General features: G+C 43.3%; 1 protein-coding gene across 2 annotated transcripts in view; it reads left to right on the plus strand.

Moving 5' to 3' along the window:
* Window positions 1-10,892: 10,892 nt before the first annotated feature.
* The window catches only part of pcdh7b (protocadherin 7b), a 130,950-nt gene continuing 124,012 nt past the window's right edge, over window positions 10,893-17,830 (plus strand). For both annotated transcript variants that reach the window (XM_030076069.1, XM_030076070.1), the window contains exon 1: window positions 10,893-14,843. In XM_030076069.1, coding sequence (XP_029931929.1) covers window positions 11,754-14,843 — 3,090 coding nt within the window. In that variant the 5' untranslated portion in view covers window positions 10,893-11,753. The remainder of the gene's footprint in view (window positions 14,844-17,830) is intronic.

A 17,830-nucleotide genomic window follows, 5' to 3' on the forward strand; every position in this document is an offset into this window, starting at 1 on the left:
TCTTTTATTTGATCTACCATGGTGACATTTGCTATATTGTGACATTACAGCCAATCTCAATAATCTCAAAGTCCTTGATAGCTTTCACACATTCAAACGTCCACCATTAATTGACCCCATCTGATTCGTTTCTATCCACTCTAGTTTTGTTTGCAATTCTTTGCTGCTATACAGATCATAATCGCCTCTGACAAAGGAACCAGGACCTGCATTGTTCTACAGACAGGACCCAGGAGATAGACATCATGTTTTAGTGAAGAATGGACTTCTGAGTGACTGGCAGATACCTCACCTAGACAGAGAGCTCTGTCGGAGGCTCCAGCGAAAGAGAGAGAGAGAGAGAGAGGGAGGGAGAGAGAGAAGAGGGGAGAGAGAGGGGAAGAGAGTGTTTTTCTCGGAGCAAGGGCAGCATTCAATGAAAGCTTCACTGGAGAGGATGAGATGCCCTTTCTGTGTGCGATGAAGGATGGACCAAAGAGGGGGAGAGAAACAGAGCAAAAGAAAGAGAGAGTGAGAGTGAGAGAGAGAAACAATGAGAAAGAAAGGAGAGAGAGAGAGAGAGAGAGAGAGAGAGAAGGAGAGAAAGGGAGAAACTTTTCAGTCTGTATTTTCCATTCAAAGACATTTTGACAGGGCAGAGCCCACTCTGTGGCAGGGAGCGGAGCCATTTTGAAGTCTCCTACCGGCAGCTTGAGGGAAGCGGGGAGCCAGAATAGATATATCTCGGGGCTGCCTGGGTATTTTTCTTCCACACTTCCTTTCCTGTTTTTGACAGCCAGCTCCGAATCGCCGAGCAGGTGTCTTCTTATTTTCTGCCGAAACAGTGGGACAGTGCACACAAACACTCCAGCGCTGCTCATAAACAGATAAACACACCGGCAGACCCGACAGACAGGCAAACACACACATATACACACATGCACGCACGCATACAGACCGACATATAAACATAGGAGGGGCTCTCAAGAACTGACTATGCATTGGAAATGACTACCCTTCACGCACACACTGTTTTCCACAGCGCCGCTGAAGCCGAGGGAGGGTGAGAGAGGGACAATCTGTGACTATCTTCACTGACATAAAATGAGGGTCAAAAAACAGACCCGCTATTTTCACTTTAATGCATGCAAATAACAGGCAGCCATTGACATGGGGGCGAGATTTAGTATGCTCTGCAATTTTTAGGTCACAGGAAGGGGAGGGGTAATTCATCCTTATTATTCCCCCGACAGACCCTAATAATGTGGCTAGTGTTGCACGCTCCGACTGGGTAATTTTTTTGGTGGGGGAGGGAGGATAAGCCGGGGCATTGTACAAAACTTCCCTTTCAAGTGCCGGATTTTCAAGGCTTTTTCTCTGACAAGCACCGGCCGCATAGACGGGTTGGTGGGCTGAGGGTGGAGCAGTGAGTGTTGACACTGGAATTATCACAATACAAGTCGCCTCAGACCACATTCACTCCAGCTCAGTCCATTCCCAGCAACCCCCAGCAGCCCTCATCCCATTGAAAACGAGCCTCTGAATGGCTGCTTTGAGACATCCCTTTTTGAAGTTGGAGGGGCTTTTGTATAGTCGAAGGATGTCTCTTGTGTGTCAGTGGAGTCAGTGATTAAGTTGTGACTGGGTAACTGAGTGTCTGGGTGGGGGTGAGTAATGCTTACAATGTACATGCCCCATGTACTGATGGGAGTGATACAGAGGCAATGCTTGTCAGCAGTTGCTCTCTTTTGAAGCTTTCATTTACACTGAACTCAGAGAGAGATTGCTTGAAAAACAGTAAAATAAGCGAGTTGAACTTTTACAGTGGTATCTCTGCTGAAACTCTATTGGGGTCATTCAAAACCAAATTTGCAAATGTTCATGTTGTTTGCTCATGTTGACATTAACAGGTTTTTCCATTTGCTACTCTATTTTATGTTTTACTTTTTCTTGTTCTTACATTTGATCTTGTTTTTAATCGTGTGTATCTTGCACTATGCATTACTTTGTATTGCATAATTTCTTAATTTTCTTAGATCACTGTTTTACTGTGAAGTGTTTTGAGACCCATTTTGGTTGCACCACACTCAAAATAAAATGCCCATCAAAATTTGAATTTATTTTACTTTAACATCCAGGGGTTTAAATTATTAATCATGCAAAGCAGCATGGTCGAATTTAACAATTGATGTGAGTTGTTCTCGTTGAAAGTGACAAACACTTTTCATGTTACTAACACGACCGTGCTGGAGTGTGTCACCAGTGATAAAGGAACATAAGGAACATGTGAGTGAAATGTCATTCCCAATTCCATATTCTCAGTGAAAGAATTACCAGTTAGTCCTGCAGCGTCTCCATGACTCAGCCATGTGGGTTATCCAATATGCCATCGGCTTCGCTCTCAGTTCTGTTGTGGTGTGACTTTGACACATTTTCCCAGCCAATAACACTCTCTACATCCAAAGTATGCCGGTGGTCATGCTGATGTACAATGTAAACTCACTGATGCTGCTGACATCATTCATGGAGTCAAATCTAGGGCAATGAATCATAAAACTCACCAAGGTCCTCGCTTATATTAGATTTCCCCAAGTGGATCTTCTTCATTTTATCAAGTGATATGAGCTGTGAACAAGACACACACCTTCCCTTTTATATTAAAAACATGACAGTACCCCCTCCCCCTCTTCGTGACTACCTGAATGATCGGGGCAGCATTGAAACCAACTTTCTGAACTGCTTCTATTGTGTATAGTGAAGTGATCTCTTCAACAATTCTAACAAACCCCAGAGGGAGAAGGCAGAACAAGGCGTCGGGTGTCTCAAAATAGTAACTCGCCAGAGGGAGTTGGAGAGAAAAAGGCTTGCTGAGCAACACCAACAGAACTGGTCGGTTCTTCTCAGTGCTGTTGAGTCACTTCTTGTTGATGCTTCTCTGTGCCATTCAAAGCGGAGGATGCCGTGACATATTACCTCTCGGGCAGCACCACAAAGAGTTGTCTCAGATTGGCCTGGCCGCCTGCCCACCCGCCATCGGCTGACGTTTTACACATTCCCAACAGACTCCCGAGGCCATGCAGGGAGACTGTACACAGCGACGGGTACAACTAAGGACAATGACTGACATATTAGCACACACAAGCCTGCTTAGTGCAGCAAAAACACACATACATGGATGTACAGCTTGCCTCAAATTAAATCAAATCACAGGGTCAGCCCCATGCTCCCCCAGTCCCTAAAAAATTCATTCTCATCTAAATTAGTCCTGGTGCTCCTTCAGCCCTGTGCTTGGTTAGAGTTAGAGATACAGTCGGAAAGTGTTTTTTAACAGGATATTGGATTGCTAAAACTATTTATTAACTTGTATAAGGAAGTTTTAAAGAAAAATATTTTAAATTTTTCAAATAATCTGTTCATGCTACAGTTTATACTAGTTTTACCGCTCACTATATATAACTAATTAAACTGAGTGAGATTAAACTGGGTGTGAATTTATACGATTTAGAATGTGCTGAGGGAAAATGGGTCTAAGGGAACATAGAGTTGAGGGAACACAGGGCTGAGGGAACTTTAAGTTGAGATAAGATAGGGCTGAGGGAACATAGAGCTGAAGGAACTTTAAGCTGAGGGAGGGAACATAAAGCTGAGGGAACTTTAAGATGAGGGAACATAGAGCTGAGGGAACATAAAGCTGAGGGAATACAGAGTTCAGGGAACAATGGATTGAGGGAACAAAGATAAAAGACTATAGGGTTGAGGGAAAAATAGATGTGGGAGAATATAGATTTGAGGGAACATAGAGATGGCAGAATACAGAGTTGAGGGAACATAGGACTGAGGGAACATAGACCTGTGAGAATATAGAGTTTAGGGAACAATGGGCACAGGGAACATAGAGCTAAGGGAAAATAGGCTTGATGGAACATAGGGCTGAGGGGAAATAGGGTTGAGGGAATATTGGTGCACTCCCCAAAGCAAAGAAAACACACAGTTACACAAAATGGGAAAGAAGGCATGCAGGCAAGGAGATGAGGACGAGGACACACACACACACACACAGATTCACTAACTGAAGTGTAGGCTCATTTCTCTGACATCAGAGGCGCTGTCGGTGGAACGTTGATAAGGCACTGAGTGGGTAAGATTTCAGCAGAAGTAGCAGACTAAGATAGCTCTGATAAAGCCTACTGCCGTTTTTTTTTTTTTTTTTTTACAAAGAAGCATTGTCCAAAGCTTTCCTAACACATCTGATCCTCTCCCTTTTTTTCTCAGCCTTGATTCATAGTGAGGTGTTAAGTACAGAACAATAAGAGAGCCGTTGCTGGTGAAATTAATTTAACCCCAAGTTTGGTATCAGTGATAATTAATTGTAGCTGCTGTTCTCTTGTAATACTCAACAGGGCTGAGCGATAATTCAATATTATTGTTTCCTGTTTTTCTTTGTTATTGTATTGTAGTGATATGGTGATTTTGGGATATCAGCACACAATTCCTCTTACTAATCATATAATAGACATTTTCTTTTTATTTAAACACTCAACAAAATTAGGTGTAAAACATTAAGGAATATTCTTTGACTTTTTTTGTTTAACGTCACGCCTAGCATTATCATTCATTGCAATGAAATGTGCAAAAATTTGATTAGCATGAGACTTTGCCTGCATGAGTCAAGCTGTGATATATATCAATGTAAAAATAAAATTCTTTTGAGCATCATGATATTGATTTCAACCATATCACTGAGCTCTAATATCCAAATATGTTAACTTTTGGAGCTTTAGCTTTGCTCAGGCTGCAGAATGCAATGTCATAATTAATTGAGCGAGCTTGCCCTGGGTCCCAAACACCTGGTGGCTTAGCACCAGTGTGAAAAAGCGCACGCCAATATGGGATCAGGCAAGCACCCACTTCAAAGCAATGGAGTCTATTTATTATTAACAGCCTAAGCAACTCTCCCCCAATAGAGGGGAAAAAAGTGTGCTGAAGTTCTTTGGGTATTTTTAGAGGAGGAGCTGATTGGGAGAGACGGATCCAGCTGTCATGGCATAAAATGAATGCCTGAATGATGTTTAAGTTATATACAGAGAGCCAAAAGAGATAACCAACAACATTTTTATGTATCCTGTGAATTTGTGAGTCTGTACTCCTGTTGTCATGTATGAAACAAGCCTTTTTGTCCTTATTGGAGACCTTTTATAAAGGATTCATGTATGAAAATGAACAAATAATGCTGGGTAACTTGAAGGCACTGACCAGCTCAAGTTAGATATTTGACCTCCCGAGGAAAACTGCAATTAAAAGTCAGTCTTAGTGGCAGATAAGAACTGGGCGTCACAGCATCATCTGGCTTGTGGACGTGATCTTACACTTTTTCTCAAATGGTCTCATGCTCTCCTCCCAATGGTAGGCTTCATGCTTTCAGAATAGTTAACCCAGCCATCGAAACAGATTGACATTTTAGAAAACAAGCACAGCTGAAGTGCCGCTTTTGTTTCAGATTGCAGCTTTAAATAATCTTACATGACACAACATATATTTTATATTGATTGCATCACATATTCAGCTACATTCATACAGATGCTCTCTCACTAAAACATGCTTATCACAATCCTTTTCCATAATATTATTTCATGAGAATTAATTAATTGCTTGGTAAAATGTTTTCCTGTACCTCATTGTAGAGATGATAGATCTGTGATTGCTGCCAGCGTCATATCTGGCATTTTCATGACTTTTACATGTTTGTCTATGCTTAATAAAATTGGAGGCTGAAAGTATAGATCACAATTTTCTTCAAAAGAAAGCACAAACACGTTTACTGCTGTATCCAGTGACTTTATTCCTAATCAAACCGTTTTATTTCTCTTAGGCCTAAGTATTCATGACAGCAGGGAAAAGGCACTGTAGTTTATCCATGAATACATGTGAAACTGTGATTATGTGAAACCGCACACCATTAGTTCTCATCTCAGACAACAAAACAAATAAAGGCCACATGAAAAACGGCACAAAATCTCTTGCAAAAGGAAACACACTGCATTCAAAACATTCTCAAAACAGAATTTTGCATCCAAACAATAAACAGCCACGATCAAATGAACAGGAAGAGCCAGGTGCACGCTGATGCGCTCACTACTATGAATATTTTTATGTCTCAGTGGGCCTAATCGTTATTCATTTTCTGTTTCAGTTACTGCTAATGTAAGTACAGTAGCCTGTTGTACAACGTTATCATGTTACGGGTCTGCTCAAATATAAAACAAACAAGGAAATCCAATAGCACAGGAGTGTATACATTTCAGCTCACACACTTGGGCCTGGCTGTGGGGCACGGTCCAGTGCGGACAAGCTCACCCTTTCAGTCCTGTGAAACATGGCCCGCGCTGCAGCGACTCCGCTCTGGATATCACTCAGTCTAATGGCATTGTTTGTCAATACCACGCTCACTAAAGGCCGCTGCCCGGGTCTTACAAATGTACTTGGTTGTATACATAGTGCTGACGTTGCCGACTGTGATTGTACACTTCTTGTATCTGTTTTAACATATTGGTGGTTCTTTATGTATTGTCATCTGTGTTTGTCTTATTTGTTCAGCTGCCCTTTTGGCCAGGACACTGCAAATAGAGATTTTTTTTAAATCAAAGTGAGGCCTTTCCAGGTAAATAAAAGTTAAATAAATGGTAAAATGCTGATTAATACTGCAGTAACAAAAAAAATGCAGTGGAGTAAACATAAAGTTGTATTGACAAAACAAAAATACCTGACCAACTACTTTCATAAATGACATGCATTCTATACTAGACTCTAGTTCACTTAGAGGTCCATTTTATCCCTTTTGGATCTTCATATTTGATTATTGATCGATTTTTTTTTTTTTTAAATTATTATTATTATTTTTTTTTACATGCTTGTGAAACGCATCTGCCGTTCAGATGGCTGTCACATGGTCTGATCGGAGATGTTTGCTCTCCTTGCTCGTACCCTCGCTCGTCCTCTTCCCGACTCTCTCCCTCCAAAACAGGCGGGTGCCCCTTTGGCTCCCTGCTCTGATTGTCAATACAATAATTTAGCCACTATTGTTTGTAACTATGAGTACTTGGCGTGGGCAGTTGTCATATTGAATGGTGGTGATTTCCATGTGAACACGAGGTATTAGCTGTGCAGAGTGTGGTGAGTCTTGAAAAAAGTATAATTTGATGCGCTGTATAAATTAATGAACTAGTTTTGGTGTTTTTCTAAAACACATGTAAGAGTTTAGGATGTGAGTGTCATTATGTGAAAAATTCAGACGAACCACAGTATTATCTGTTGTTTTGCATCTAGCACTAGACAAATCTAACATGTAGTTTTGCACTTTGCATGAAAGTGATGAAAATAAACCTGAGCTTGAAGACAATATGAACCAAATGAGAAAACTTATAACAACATTAGTGTGAACCTCCATCATTTTACAAGATACCCATTCACAGACACTTGAATACCTGCACCTTTACATGGCTAGCTGAAGTGTCAATTAATTTTGACAGCCAATGTAATTGCAACTTTATTGCACACAGTGTCAGGGCACTACAAGAAGTACTAACTAACTAAATGAAAACGGACAGCCAGACATTTCCGCTCTTATTATATTTATGAAATGAAAACCATTAATTCAGCAGACTGAGCAATCATCTGAGTTTTTCATTTTCTCTTCCCCTTTTTTATTAATGCATCTCGACTATCTACTTGGCATGAGTAAAATAAAAGAAGTACTAAAGACTTGAAGAGTTCTATTTTGAAACTCTACAGTCATTTTGCCATGTAGTCATTACCTAACATTTGCCATTATATCTCTCAAATATAAAAGATCCAGTCAGAAACCATATCATTTCCCTCCCCAAAAGTGCAATACTATCCATCATCTCTTTAAAATGATCATAATTTGTTTTAATTCCATGCTATCAATTATTATGCGAAAGCAGGTGTCTTTTTTTTCCCTTTTTTTTCTTTCTTTTTTTGTACAAAACTCCTCACTTGTTTCACTGATGGGTCTGTGTAGCAGTGTGGAGTGCCCTCTCTCCCTGCCGTCATTTTGGACCACTCGTCCCCCTTGAGAACAAGATCAATGCTAAACACAACTGTCATAACGATTTTTAGCGATCATGTGGAGCTTTTATCTTCACAGCCCTGATAGAAAACACTCATCTCAGAATATCCTCAAACATGCTCAGTCTCGCACTTCATTGTTATTGTAAATGAATGCAGATATCAACCCTTTACTGCAAAAAAAAAACCTCCATCACAACAAGTCAGGTAGTCTCATATTCAGTCTTAAAATCTTGCTTGTTTGTTTCAAAAATGGTCACAAAAATCTGCCAGTGGGATGAGATAATCCTGTGTTTTAAGTCGACTTCTTTCCAGAATTATCTTGAGTCAAATTTCATTTTTTTCATCCTACTGGTCTGATCTGCCTTATTCCAGCAGATTTATACCCAGAAAGAATCCTCAAACAAGAGAAACTGCATGAGAAACAAGTGGGATTATTTCATCTTAATAGCAGATTTTTTAAAAACCTTGTTTTAAGAAAAACAAGATTTATAAGACTAACTGATTATGGCCTAGTCGCCCTGGGAGACATTAAAGAAATGCATCATGACCTGAATGTTAATCTGAATGTTACAGGTGATTATTTCAGTTTGCCTATAGGATTAATTGGACTGAGTTTCCCAGTAACATAAGAATAATACCATTAATATTTACCTTGACCATACTTTATATGGTCTTAGCACCACTTGCAAATACATGAAGTCATGTGCAGCATTGTCCCCCTGCTGTTATAAGAGTCACTGAACAAAAATATTATACTCATCCTTGGGATCATATTGTTTATTAACTCTTTGAGGGAGTGATTTCAACATAATTCAGTGTAATATGTTGAAAATGTTTTATTTCAATTTTGATCTTTGTCTCATGGAATTCAAAACACAGCCCCACTCCAGGTTATATTAGAATGTGTGTGTGTGTGTGTGTGTGTGTGTGTGTGTGTGTGTGTGTGTATAGGATATACAGCATTATTATTTTACTAAAAACATTCTTTTTGGGAAATATTGATCAGACTGGGAGAGAGGGAAATAACATGTCAAATAGCTCACAATCTGTGTGTTTATTTATTTATTTATTTTTTAAATAACATTTTCAGCCTCTATCCACTCCCACCATAGCCCTGGAGGGGATTACTTTTGATTGGACGATAGAGGGCGCTAGTAAGCAAGGATAAAGCCACTGCTGGAATTCACACAGAGCCGCCTGAGGAAGATGCAGCTGCTGAAACTGGCTGCCTCTTCCTCAGCATCCTATCTCTCGCCCTCTCTCCCTCCCTCCCTTCATCTCTCTCTCTCTCTCTCTCTCTCTCTCTCTCTCTCTCACACACACACACACACACACACACACACGCACACGCACGGGCTCTCTCCCTCTCTCTATAATTCCGCTGTGATATTACCAGCGCTGGCCTGTCCCCATGTTAAACAGAGAGCACCCCCTTCCAAGTTGCAGGAGGAAATCCTCACGCACACGCGTTGCAAGCACAAAGCCCATTTAGTTGAATTCTTTCACTTAACACTGTGGCGCAAATGCGCTTTTGTTTCGAGGCAGTCACATCTGCGGAATCACAGAATATATGTTGATTTACAGTACCAAGGCACAGTCAATCTATGGGATATTGAAAGCATAGTAAGCATTTTGGTGCTCGGCGGAATGATCGGCAACATCGCTGACGTGTTAATAACTTATTAACATGAGAGTGACTAATAATAAGTCTTAAAATTCATAAATAAGATTATCGGAGTAATGTAAAGGCAGCCGCAGTCGGACACACGCACACTCACACATACTCACATACACACACACACACACACACACACACACACACACACACACACACACACACACACACACACACACACACACACACACACACCGCAGACCAATCTTATCACCGAGGGAGTTGGGTTTGCGCAGTGGCCGGGTGACAAACGCTCTGGTTTGCTCAGACATATTCTGTAGCTGCTTGTCTGCCCGGCCAGGAGCGTTTCCTTTCTCTGCTCCGTACATGCAAAGCGAATTTCGCCACGGTGTGGGAGCCGCTGGGATGCTGAGTGGACTGAGAATAAAGAGTCCAAAGCCGAAATTCGCTGATCGAGCCCGTTGCGCCGGAGAGCAAAGCACAGCCACCGGCGACCACACGCATTCATATTAGTAACCACAGGGAAACCACAGCACTGCGCACACATCCCGTCCCGTCTCGCCTGTCCTGTGGCGGATCAGCCTTATGTGGCTGCAGGCAGAGATATTTAAAGCGTTTCATATCGTCCATTCCAGAGACACATAACCTATATAAGCGTGCGTAAAAGTTTACGCTCTGCATTTGGCGATGCCTTCATTTCTTATCACAGACGCAGTTCTTTGCAGCGTTCTAACCACTAGCCACCGCATCGCCTAAACATTACTCTATGCCAGTATTCAAATGTCCATTGCAAATTTAAAAAAAAAAAAAAAAAAAAAAAACTATGGATGTCTCACCAAATCGTCTACCCTCAGGACCTCAACTAGGAGACCGTGAAGCATCCGAACTGTTTTCTCACCGAGCAGCCTACTGAGACACATATCGGGAGGAAATACAGGTGAAAACGAGTCTTTTCTCCCCTCTGTCCCTTTTATCAAATATTGTCGGCTGCCCTCTAGACCCCGCGATCAAGACCAAGTCCGACCCCTGGTTACGTGCGCTGCTGGGGGAGAAGAAACCAGAGGGGGGTGGAGAGAGAGCCGGAGAGAGAGAGTGAGTGAGAGAGACTGCAATATCATTTGTGAATCCCTCTCACAGTGCTGCAGATAGGGGCTGCCAACACATGCGGCGCGTCTGCAGGTGAGGGAACAGGCTGTATATGCTGAGCACACTGAGGAAATATACCAGCCTTTCCTAACAGCTGCGTCAGGATTTACATTTTTTTTGTTGTTCGTTTTCGGTTTTTTTTCTTGTAACCCTGAAATTTCAGCCGTCTGTGCACCGTGGAGTTTGCCTGCAAAAAAAGAAGAGAACTACACTGCACTGTGTGCTTGTTGCAAGTGACTTGGAGGAGGAGAGAGAGTGGGAGAGGCGACCGGACAGATAATTTGCTTCATATTTTAGGCTGCATCTTCAAGATCGGAGAGTTGACAAGCTCCGCACAGACGAGCCTCACGTATGATCAAGTTTGGAAACTGCGCGGTATTTAAATGATCCTCTGACTCTGGAAATTATCTTCGGACAGAGGAATATTGCAGCCTCACCCGATTAAGGGATTGTAAGCATAAATTGGAAGAGCACCACAAAAGGGTGAGATTTGGACTTGTTTTACTTTGTGGTGACATTATGCTCGGACTATCTGAACATTTGCTTTTTACGCGCATGAAATTCTAATGTATTTATGGCACCAGGTACCTCCGGAGCGCACGGAGCCTTTAGAGTGTGCTCTGATATCACTGCGGGTTTACTAAAATAAGGGAAGAGCAACTAAAACCCGGTGCTTGAGGAAAAGCAGAGGAAAGAGGAAAGCCCGTGCACTTGCTGCCATTCACTGCAGTAGGAGCTATGTAGGAAGGCAGTCGGAGGATGAAGTGTCACGCATCCCGAAACAGACGGCTTGCTCTAGGTGAAAACAATATCTGATTTCCATATTCGGACATTCGAGAAGTGAATAAATTCATTGCTGCAATTTTTTCCAAATCTAAGTGAATATTTTTTGGGGGAAAGAACAATGAGGACTACTGGTGCAGTGGACTATTTATGCTATTGTATGCTCATCCTGCAGCTTGTGCATCAGCCCGCTGCCAAGCAAGTGCTCCGGTACCGCTTGGCGGAGGAGGGACCCGCCGATGTCAGGATAGGGAACGTAGCTGCCGACTTGGGCATCGTTGCCGGGTCCGGCGAGGTGACATTCACGCTAGAGTCCGGCTCTGATTTTTTCAAGATAGACAATATAACCGGCGAGCTCACCACCAATGAGAGGCGGATAGACCGTGAAAAATTACAGCAGTGCCAAATGATATTCGATGAAAATGAGTGCTTTATAGATTTTGAAGTGTCAGTGATTGGACCAGCCCAGAGCTGGGTTGACCTCTTTGAGGGAAAAGTCATCATATTAGACATAAATGATAACACCCCCTCTTTCCCATCCCCTGTCCTGACACTGTCTGTGGAGGAGAACAGACCTATTGGAACCCTTTATCTGTTACCCACAGCCACAGACAGAGATTTTGGCCGAAACGGAATAGAGAGATATGAGCTTATTCAGGACAACGGGGAGAACTCAAGGCGCCTGGGCTCTTCTGGGGGTCGAGACAACGGGGATTCATACTCAGGCAAGAGGAGATTTGAGGATGGGGCAAGCAGGAGCAGCGTCTTTGAACTGCAAGTTGCTGACACTACAGACGGGGAGAAGCAGCCTCAACTCATCATTAAAGGGGCCCTGGATAGAGAGCAAAGAGACTCCTATGAGCTCACGCTGCGTGTCAGGGATGGAGGTGATCCCCCTCGGTCCTCCCAGGCCATTCTGAGGGTTATGATCACTGATGTGAACGACAACAGCCCCCGGTTTGAGAAGGGTGTGTATGAGGCTGACCTGCCAGAAAACAGCTCTCCTGGTGCCCCCATCCTGCAGCTCAAAGCAGCCGATGCAGACGTGGGGGTTAATGGTCAAATAGAGTATGTGTTTGGGGCAGCCACAGAGTCAGTGAGGAGGTTGCTGAGGTTAGATGAGAGCACAGGGTGGCTGAGTGTGTTGCACCGCATTGACCGTGAAGAAGTGAGCCAGCTGAAGTTCACGGTAATGGCCCGTGACCGAGGTCAGCCGCCCAAGATGGACAAGGCTACTGTGGTGTTGAACATCAAGGATGAGAACGACAATGTTCCCGCCATTGAGATCCGAAAAATTGGGCGCATTTTCTTAAAAGACGGGATAGCCAACGTGGCTGAGGACGTGGTGGTAGACACACCCATTGCCTTAGTTCAAGTGTCAGACCGGGACCAGGGGGAAAATGGCATCGTGACCTGCACAGTTGTAGGGGATGTGCCGTTTCAGCTCAAACCAGCCAGTGAGATGGAGGGGGAGCAGAATAAAAAGAAATATTTTCTCCACACTTCTGCACCACTGGACTATGAGGCCACACAGGAATACAATGTGGTCATAGTGGCTGTGGACTCCGGAAGCCCCAGTCTGGCAAGTAATAACTCTCTTATCGTCAAAGTGGGTGACACCAATGACAACCCTCCTATCTTCAGCCAGAGCGTAGTAGAGGTGTCATTTCCAGAAAACAATGCCCCTAGCGAGAGAGTGACAACTGTGGTAGCCATTGACGCAGATAGTGGGAAGAACTCCGAAATAGCCTATTCCCTGGACTCATCAGTAAATGGGATTTTCTCTATCGATGCAGACAGTGGAGACATCAGAGTAAACACCATTCTGGACAGAGAGCAAACAGAGCGCTACGAATTCAAAGTGATAGCCAAAGATAAGGGCATGCCCATACTACAGGGCTCAGCAACAGTTGTTGTCCTTGTGGCTGATAAAAATGACAATGAACCAAAGTTCATGCAGGATGTGTTCACCTTTTATGTCAAAGAAAACCTGGAGCCAAACAGTCCAGTTGGCATGGTGACAGTCATTGATGCAGATAAAGGCCAAAATGCAGAGATGAGTCTTTTCATTGAGGAGGAGGAAGACATCTTCTCCATTGAGAATGATACTGGAACTATTTTCTCCACTCTGTCTTTTGACCGTGAGCAGAAAACGACATATACATTCCGTGTCAAGGCTGTGGACGGGGGTGACCCCCCCAGATCAGCCACTGCCACAGTGTCCCTCTTTGTCATGGATGAAAATGACAATGCGCCCACAGTCACCTTTCCAATAAACAGTTCCTACACCCTTCTCCCTCCATCTAGTAACATCAGAACTGTGGTCAGAACTGTCATTGCCACTGATACTGACACCGGTATCAACGCAGACCTGAACTACAGCATTATTGGCGGCAACCCCTTTAAATTATTTGAGATTGACGGGGGCAGCGGGGTCATCTTGCTCGTGGGAAAGCTAGAACAGAAGCACTATGGCCTCCACAGACTGGTAGTCCAGGTGAATGACAGTGGGCAGCCTTCACAGAGCACCACCACTTTAGTTCATGTGTACGTCAATGAGACGCTTTCTAATTCCACAGTTGTAGAGGCACAGGTGGCCAAGAGCTTGAGCACATCTCTCAACACCAACATTGCCGGTGACCCCAACTATGACCTGGGTAAACAGCGGCTAAGCATCGTCATTGGGGTAGTGTCGGGCATCATGACAGTCATCCTCATTATCCTCATCGTTGTCATGGCCCGTTACTGCCGCCCCAAAAATAAGAATGGCTACGAGGCCGGCAAGAAGGACCACGAGGATTTCTTCACGCCACAGCAGCACGACAAGTCTAAGAAGCCCAAGAAGGACAAGAAGAAGCAGAAATCGAAACAGCCACTGTACAGCAGCATCGTCACTGTGGAGGCCTCCAAACCCAATGGCCAGCGGTACGACGGTGTGAATGAGAAGCTGTCGGACAGTCCCGGAATGGGCCGGTACCGTTCGGTCAATGGAGGGCCCGGGAGCCCAGATCTGGCCAGGCACTACAAGTCCAGTTCACCACTCCCCACCGTCCAGCTTCACCCTCAGTCACCGACAGCTGGTAAAAAGCACCAAGCAGTTCAAGACCTGCCCCCTGCCAATACCTTTGTTGGCACCGGAGATAACATTTCCCTTGGATCTGACCACTGCTCTGAATACAGCAGTCAAACTATCAACAAGTACAACAAACAGGTAAGAAGACACATTATCTCCATGTTCTCTTTTTTTTCCCCTCCTCCTCTACTCTTAAATGTCTTCTGTTTCTCCTCCTTAGTGTTCTCTCTACCATAATGCTTTCTGACAGGGCTAGTCTCAGTAGTCTTGTTGCCTTTATGGTGCTAATGTGTGTCAAGTTAGCGGTATTGATCTGTTTTGGTTTGGAGTGCCATTCACATGTGATATTGAAAGGAAAGAGAAGGGTTTAGATTAACTTATGAAGGGGTACTGTTACCACTCGTCTAAACACATCCAGCTTTTTTCACTTTTATCATCGCATGTGTTGAGGCTGCCTTTTCCGACAGGGGTGCCACAACCACTAACCTTGGCACATATGTGTCAGAGTGTCGTGGACGGCTCACATAAGGGTTTGGTTTGCAGTTATTTTATCCCAGAAGGGAGCGTGGCATGGGAGCTACACCCCCTCCAGCTATGTCAAGACTTGCCCTGCCCTCTCTTTGTGACAAGGCTACCTTTTCTTCCTGTGAAAAGGGGGGAAAAACAGGACAGGGAAGAAAGGTAGACATTGATAACGCAGCACAGACTTGGCTGTGTGAGGAATGCGAGCTGCAGTGTCGTGTTTTACTGAGTCTGACTCGGCTTGAGTAGGAACATCTGGGCAGGAGGTCATATAAACATTCTTCTGCACTTCAGTGTCTGCATCAATTCACTGACCTGGCAGCGGCACTGACCGTTTGTACACCACCTCCCATATTTATCTCCGTCTCTGTCTCTTTTGCTCGCTTGTTTTCCTCGTCATATTTTAATTCCTCTTATCTTTCATGTTATCTTGAAGCCTTTCTTCTCTCTCTCATAACCACTTGTTTCTTTCCCCTCTCCTTCCTCCTCTGCAGCTCTTTGCTACATTCGCACTGTAAAGATGTTTAGGTGGCATGACAATGATATTTTGGGAAGAGCGTGAACCCATCAATTCCCATCTTCATTGTTTTTGCCCCCTTTTTGTGCTGTTGGCCCAAATGGGGTAATGCAAGGTTAATACATAATGAAGTCAGTCTTCCTGATTTGCGTTTTCCGGGAAAAGCACACTTACTCTATTGTTTTATGTGTTTTCTATGGCAGTCTAATGCATTATTGATCTTTCTCTTACTTGGTGTAAGCAGCTACTCCTTTAGCATTCTGGAGTGCTGTTCTCTCACAGCACACAACTGGGTCCTCTGTTATTTATTTTTGTATTTTTTTTTTGTTTGTTTTGCTCTTTTTATTCCTTTAGATATTTCCTCCCCATCTCTTTGTGCATGTCTTCCTATTCTGTGCCCATCGTCACCCTTTTCCCTATGCTGTTTTTTTTTTTTTTGGCACTCTATCTATCTTTGCATCCATTCTTTCCACTAATGCCGCCTGATTTTTTCCCCTCTGCATTTCTTCCCCTGTCTTCCTCCCTCCCTGTTTCAGCCTCTTCCACATCATACCTCTTACAATTCTGCACTCTACCTTGTCTCCTTTTTCATTGCAGTGTCTTTCTTTTTTTAATCTCCACTCTCGCATATCTCTATATCCCTCTGCCCTTCCTCCTGCTATTTCTCTTCTCAATTCATACCCCCCCTCTTCCCTTTTCTTCTCTCCCTTCTCTTTCCCTTGCTCTGTGTCTAACAGCTTCTAATATGGTGTATTCAGCGAGCTGCTTCCCGGAGTGTGAGGAGTGCTGTTGCTTTCAGATGTCTCCTGCATAATTAAAAGGGCACTCTATTTGCTGCTGCGGCAGCAGCATGTATTGTGTGTCACTATGCTCCACTTATATAATTATTTATTTACTTTTTACATAAATGCTGCGGTGACTTTTATGGACTGTCCATTTGTTAGGATATAGGACCTCGGGCAAAACCCAATCTGTCTTGAGCAATTCAACAACTCATCGCCATAATGCACGGTGGCTTCATTTTGAGATAGTATTTCTTGTGGTTCTTGGCTACTTTGTTCTCGAATGATAAGTGACTTCTAAAGAAAGTCCTCAGTGGCATAAAAAGCATTATCAGCTGTGTTTATTGTTGTCTGGTGAAGCAGGTTCATTATTCAATATACAATGGATAGAACGAATTCATATTGTTTTTTTTTTTTTTTTATATCCCTGCTGGCTCAATGATCAAATACTCAACTGTTGACACACTCAGTTGAGGTGAATAGGGTCTAATTTAATGGCTGCATAAGAGAGCTAATTGAGGAGAAGGGGTGTGTTCATGTGCTCCAATTACGTTATTAAACAGTCACCTCTATATTAGATTAAGTAGTGGAGCGGTCATGCTTTTGCTTTTAGGGATGCTGTGTCTAAAAATATGTTGTTGTCAGGTAAGGGCCTCCACGGCTAAAGACATAATAAAGCACTCAAGGACATTTATGTGTTACAGTTAGACATGAATAAGGGCATGATTTATATCAGCTCTGCTTTTTCAGTTGCACATTATAATGTAGAAACATGCTGAAATTTAAAAGCAGTGTCTGTGTGTGTGTGTGTGTGTGTGTGTGTGTGTGTGTGTGTGTGTGTGTGTGTGTGTGTGTGTGTGTGTGTGTATAAGTAATTCATTCAGGGGAGCCATATACCTACATGGCAATTTAAGAACCTTTAGCATAAAATTGATCTTGCTGGATTAGGCAGTGCTGCTCCATATTCAGAAGATTTCACACTTAAATTTTTATCTCGTTTTTATCACACGTGACTGCAAATGAGGTTTGAACCCTTTAAGGGGATTACAGTTAAGATTTATTACAAGGATTGGCATCTTTCTCCGGGTCTCTGTCCATCTTCTCACCGCACACATGCACACACTCAACCACAACCCCCCTTCTCTTTGACCATTCCCTCTCTCCCTGTTAGTCTGTGGGGAGAGCTAGAGACAGGCACAAGAAAGACAGCCCTGTTAGTGGTATAGAGAATGGTTCCTACTGTTTCACAAGGGAGTTGGGGTTGGGTGGAAAGAGTGAGGGAGAGAGAGAGAGAGAGAGGGAGA

The sequence above is a fragment of the Myripristis murdjan genome, chromosome 18 (genome assembly GCF_902150065.1).
Source record: "Myripristis murdjan chromosome 18, fMyrMur1.1, whole genome shotgun sequence".
In the NCBI taxonomy this organism is placed as follows: domain Eukaryota; kingdom Metazoa; phylum Chordata; class Actinopteri; order Holocentriformes; family Holocentridae; genus Myripristis; species Myripristis murdjan.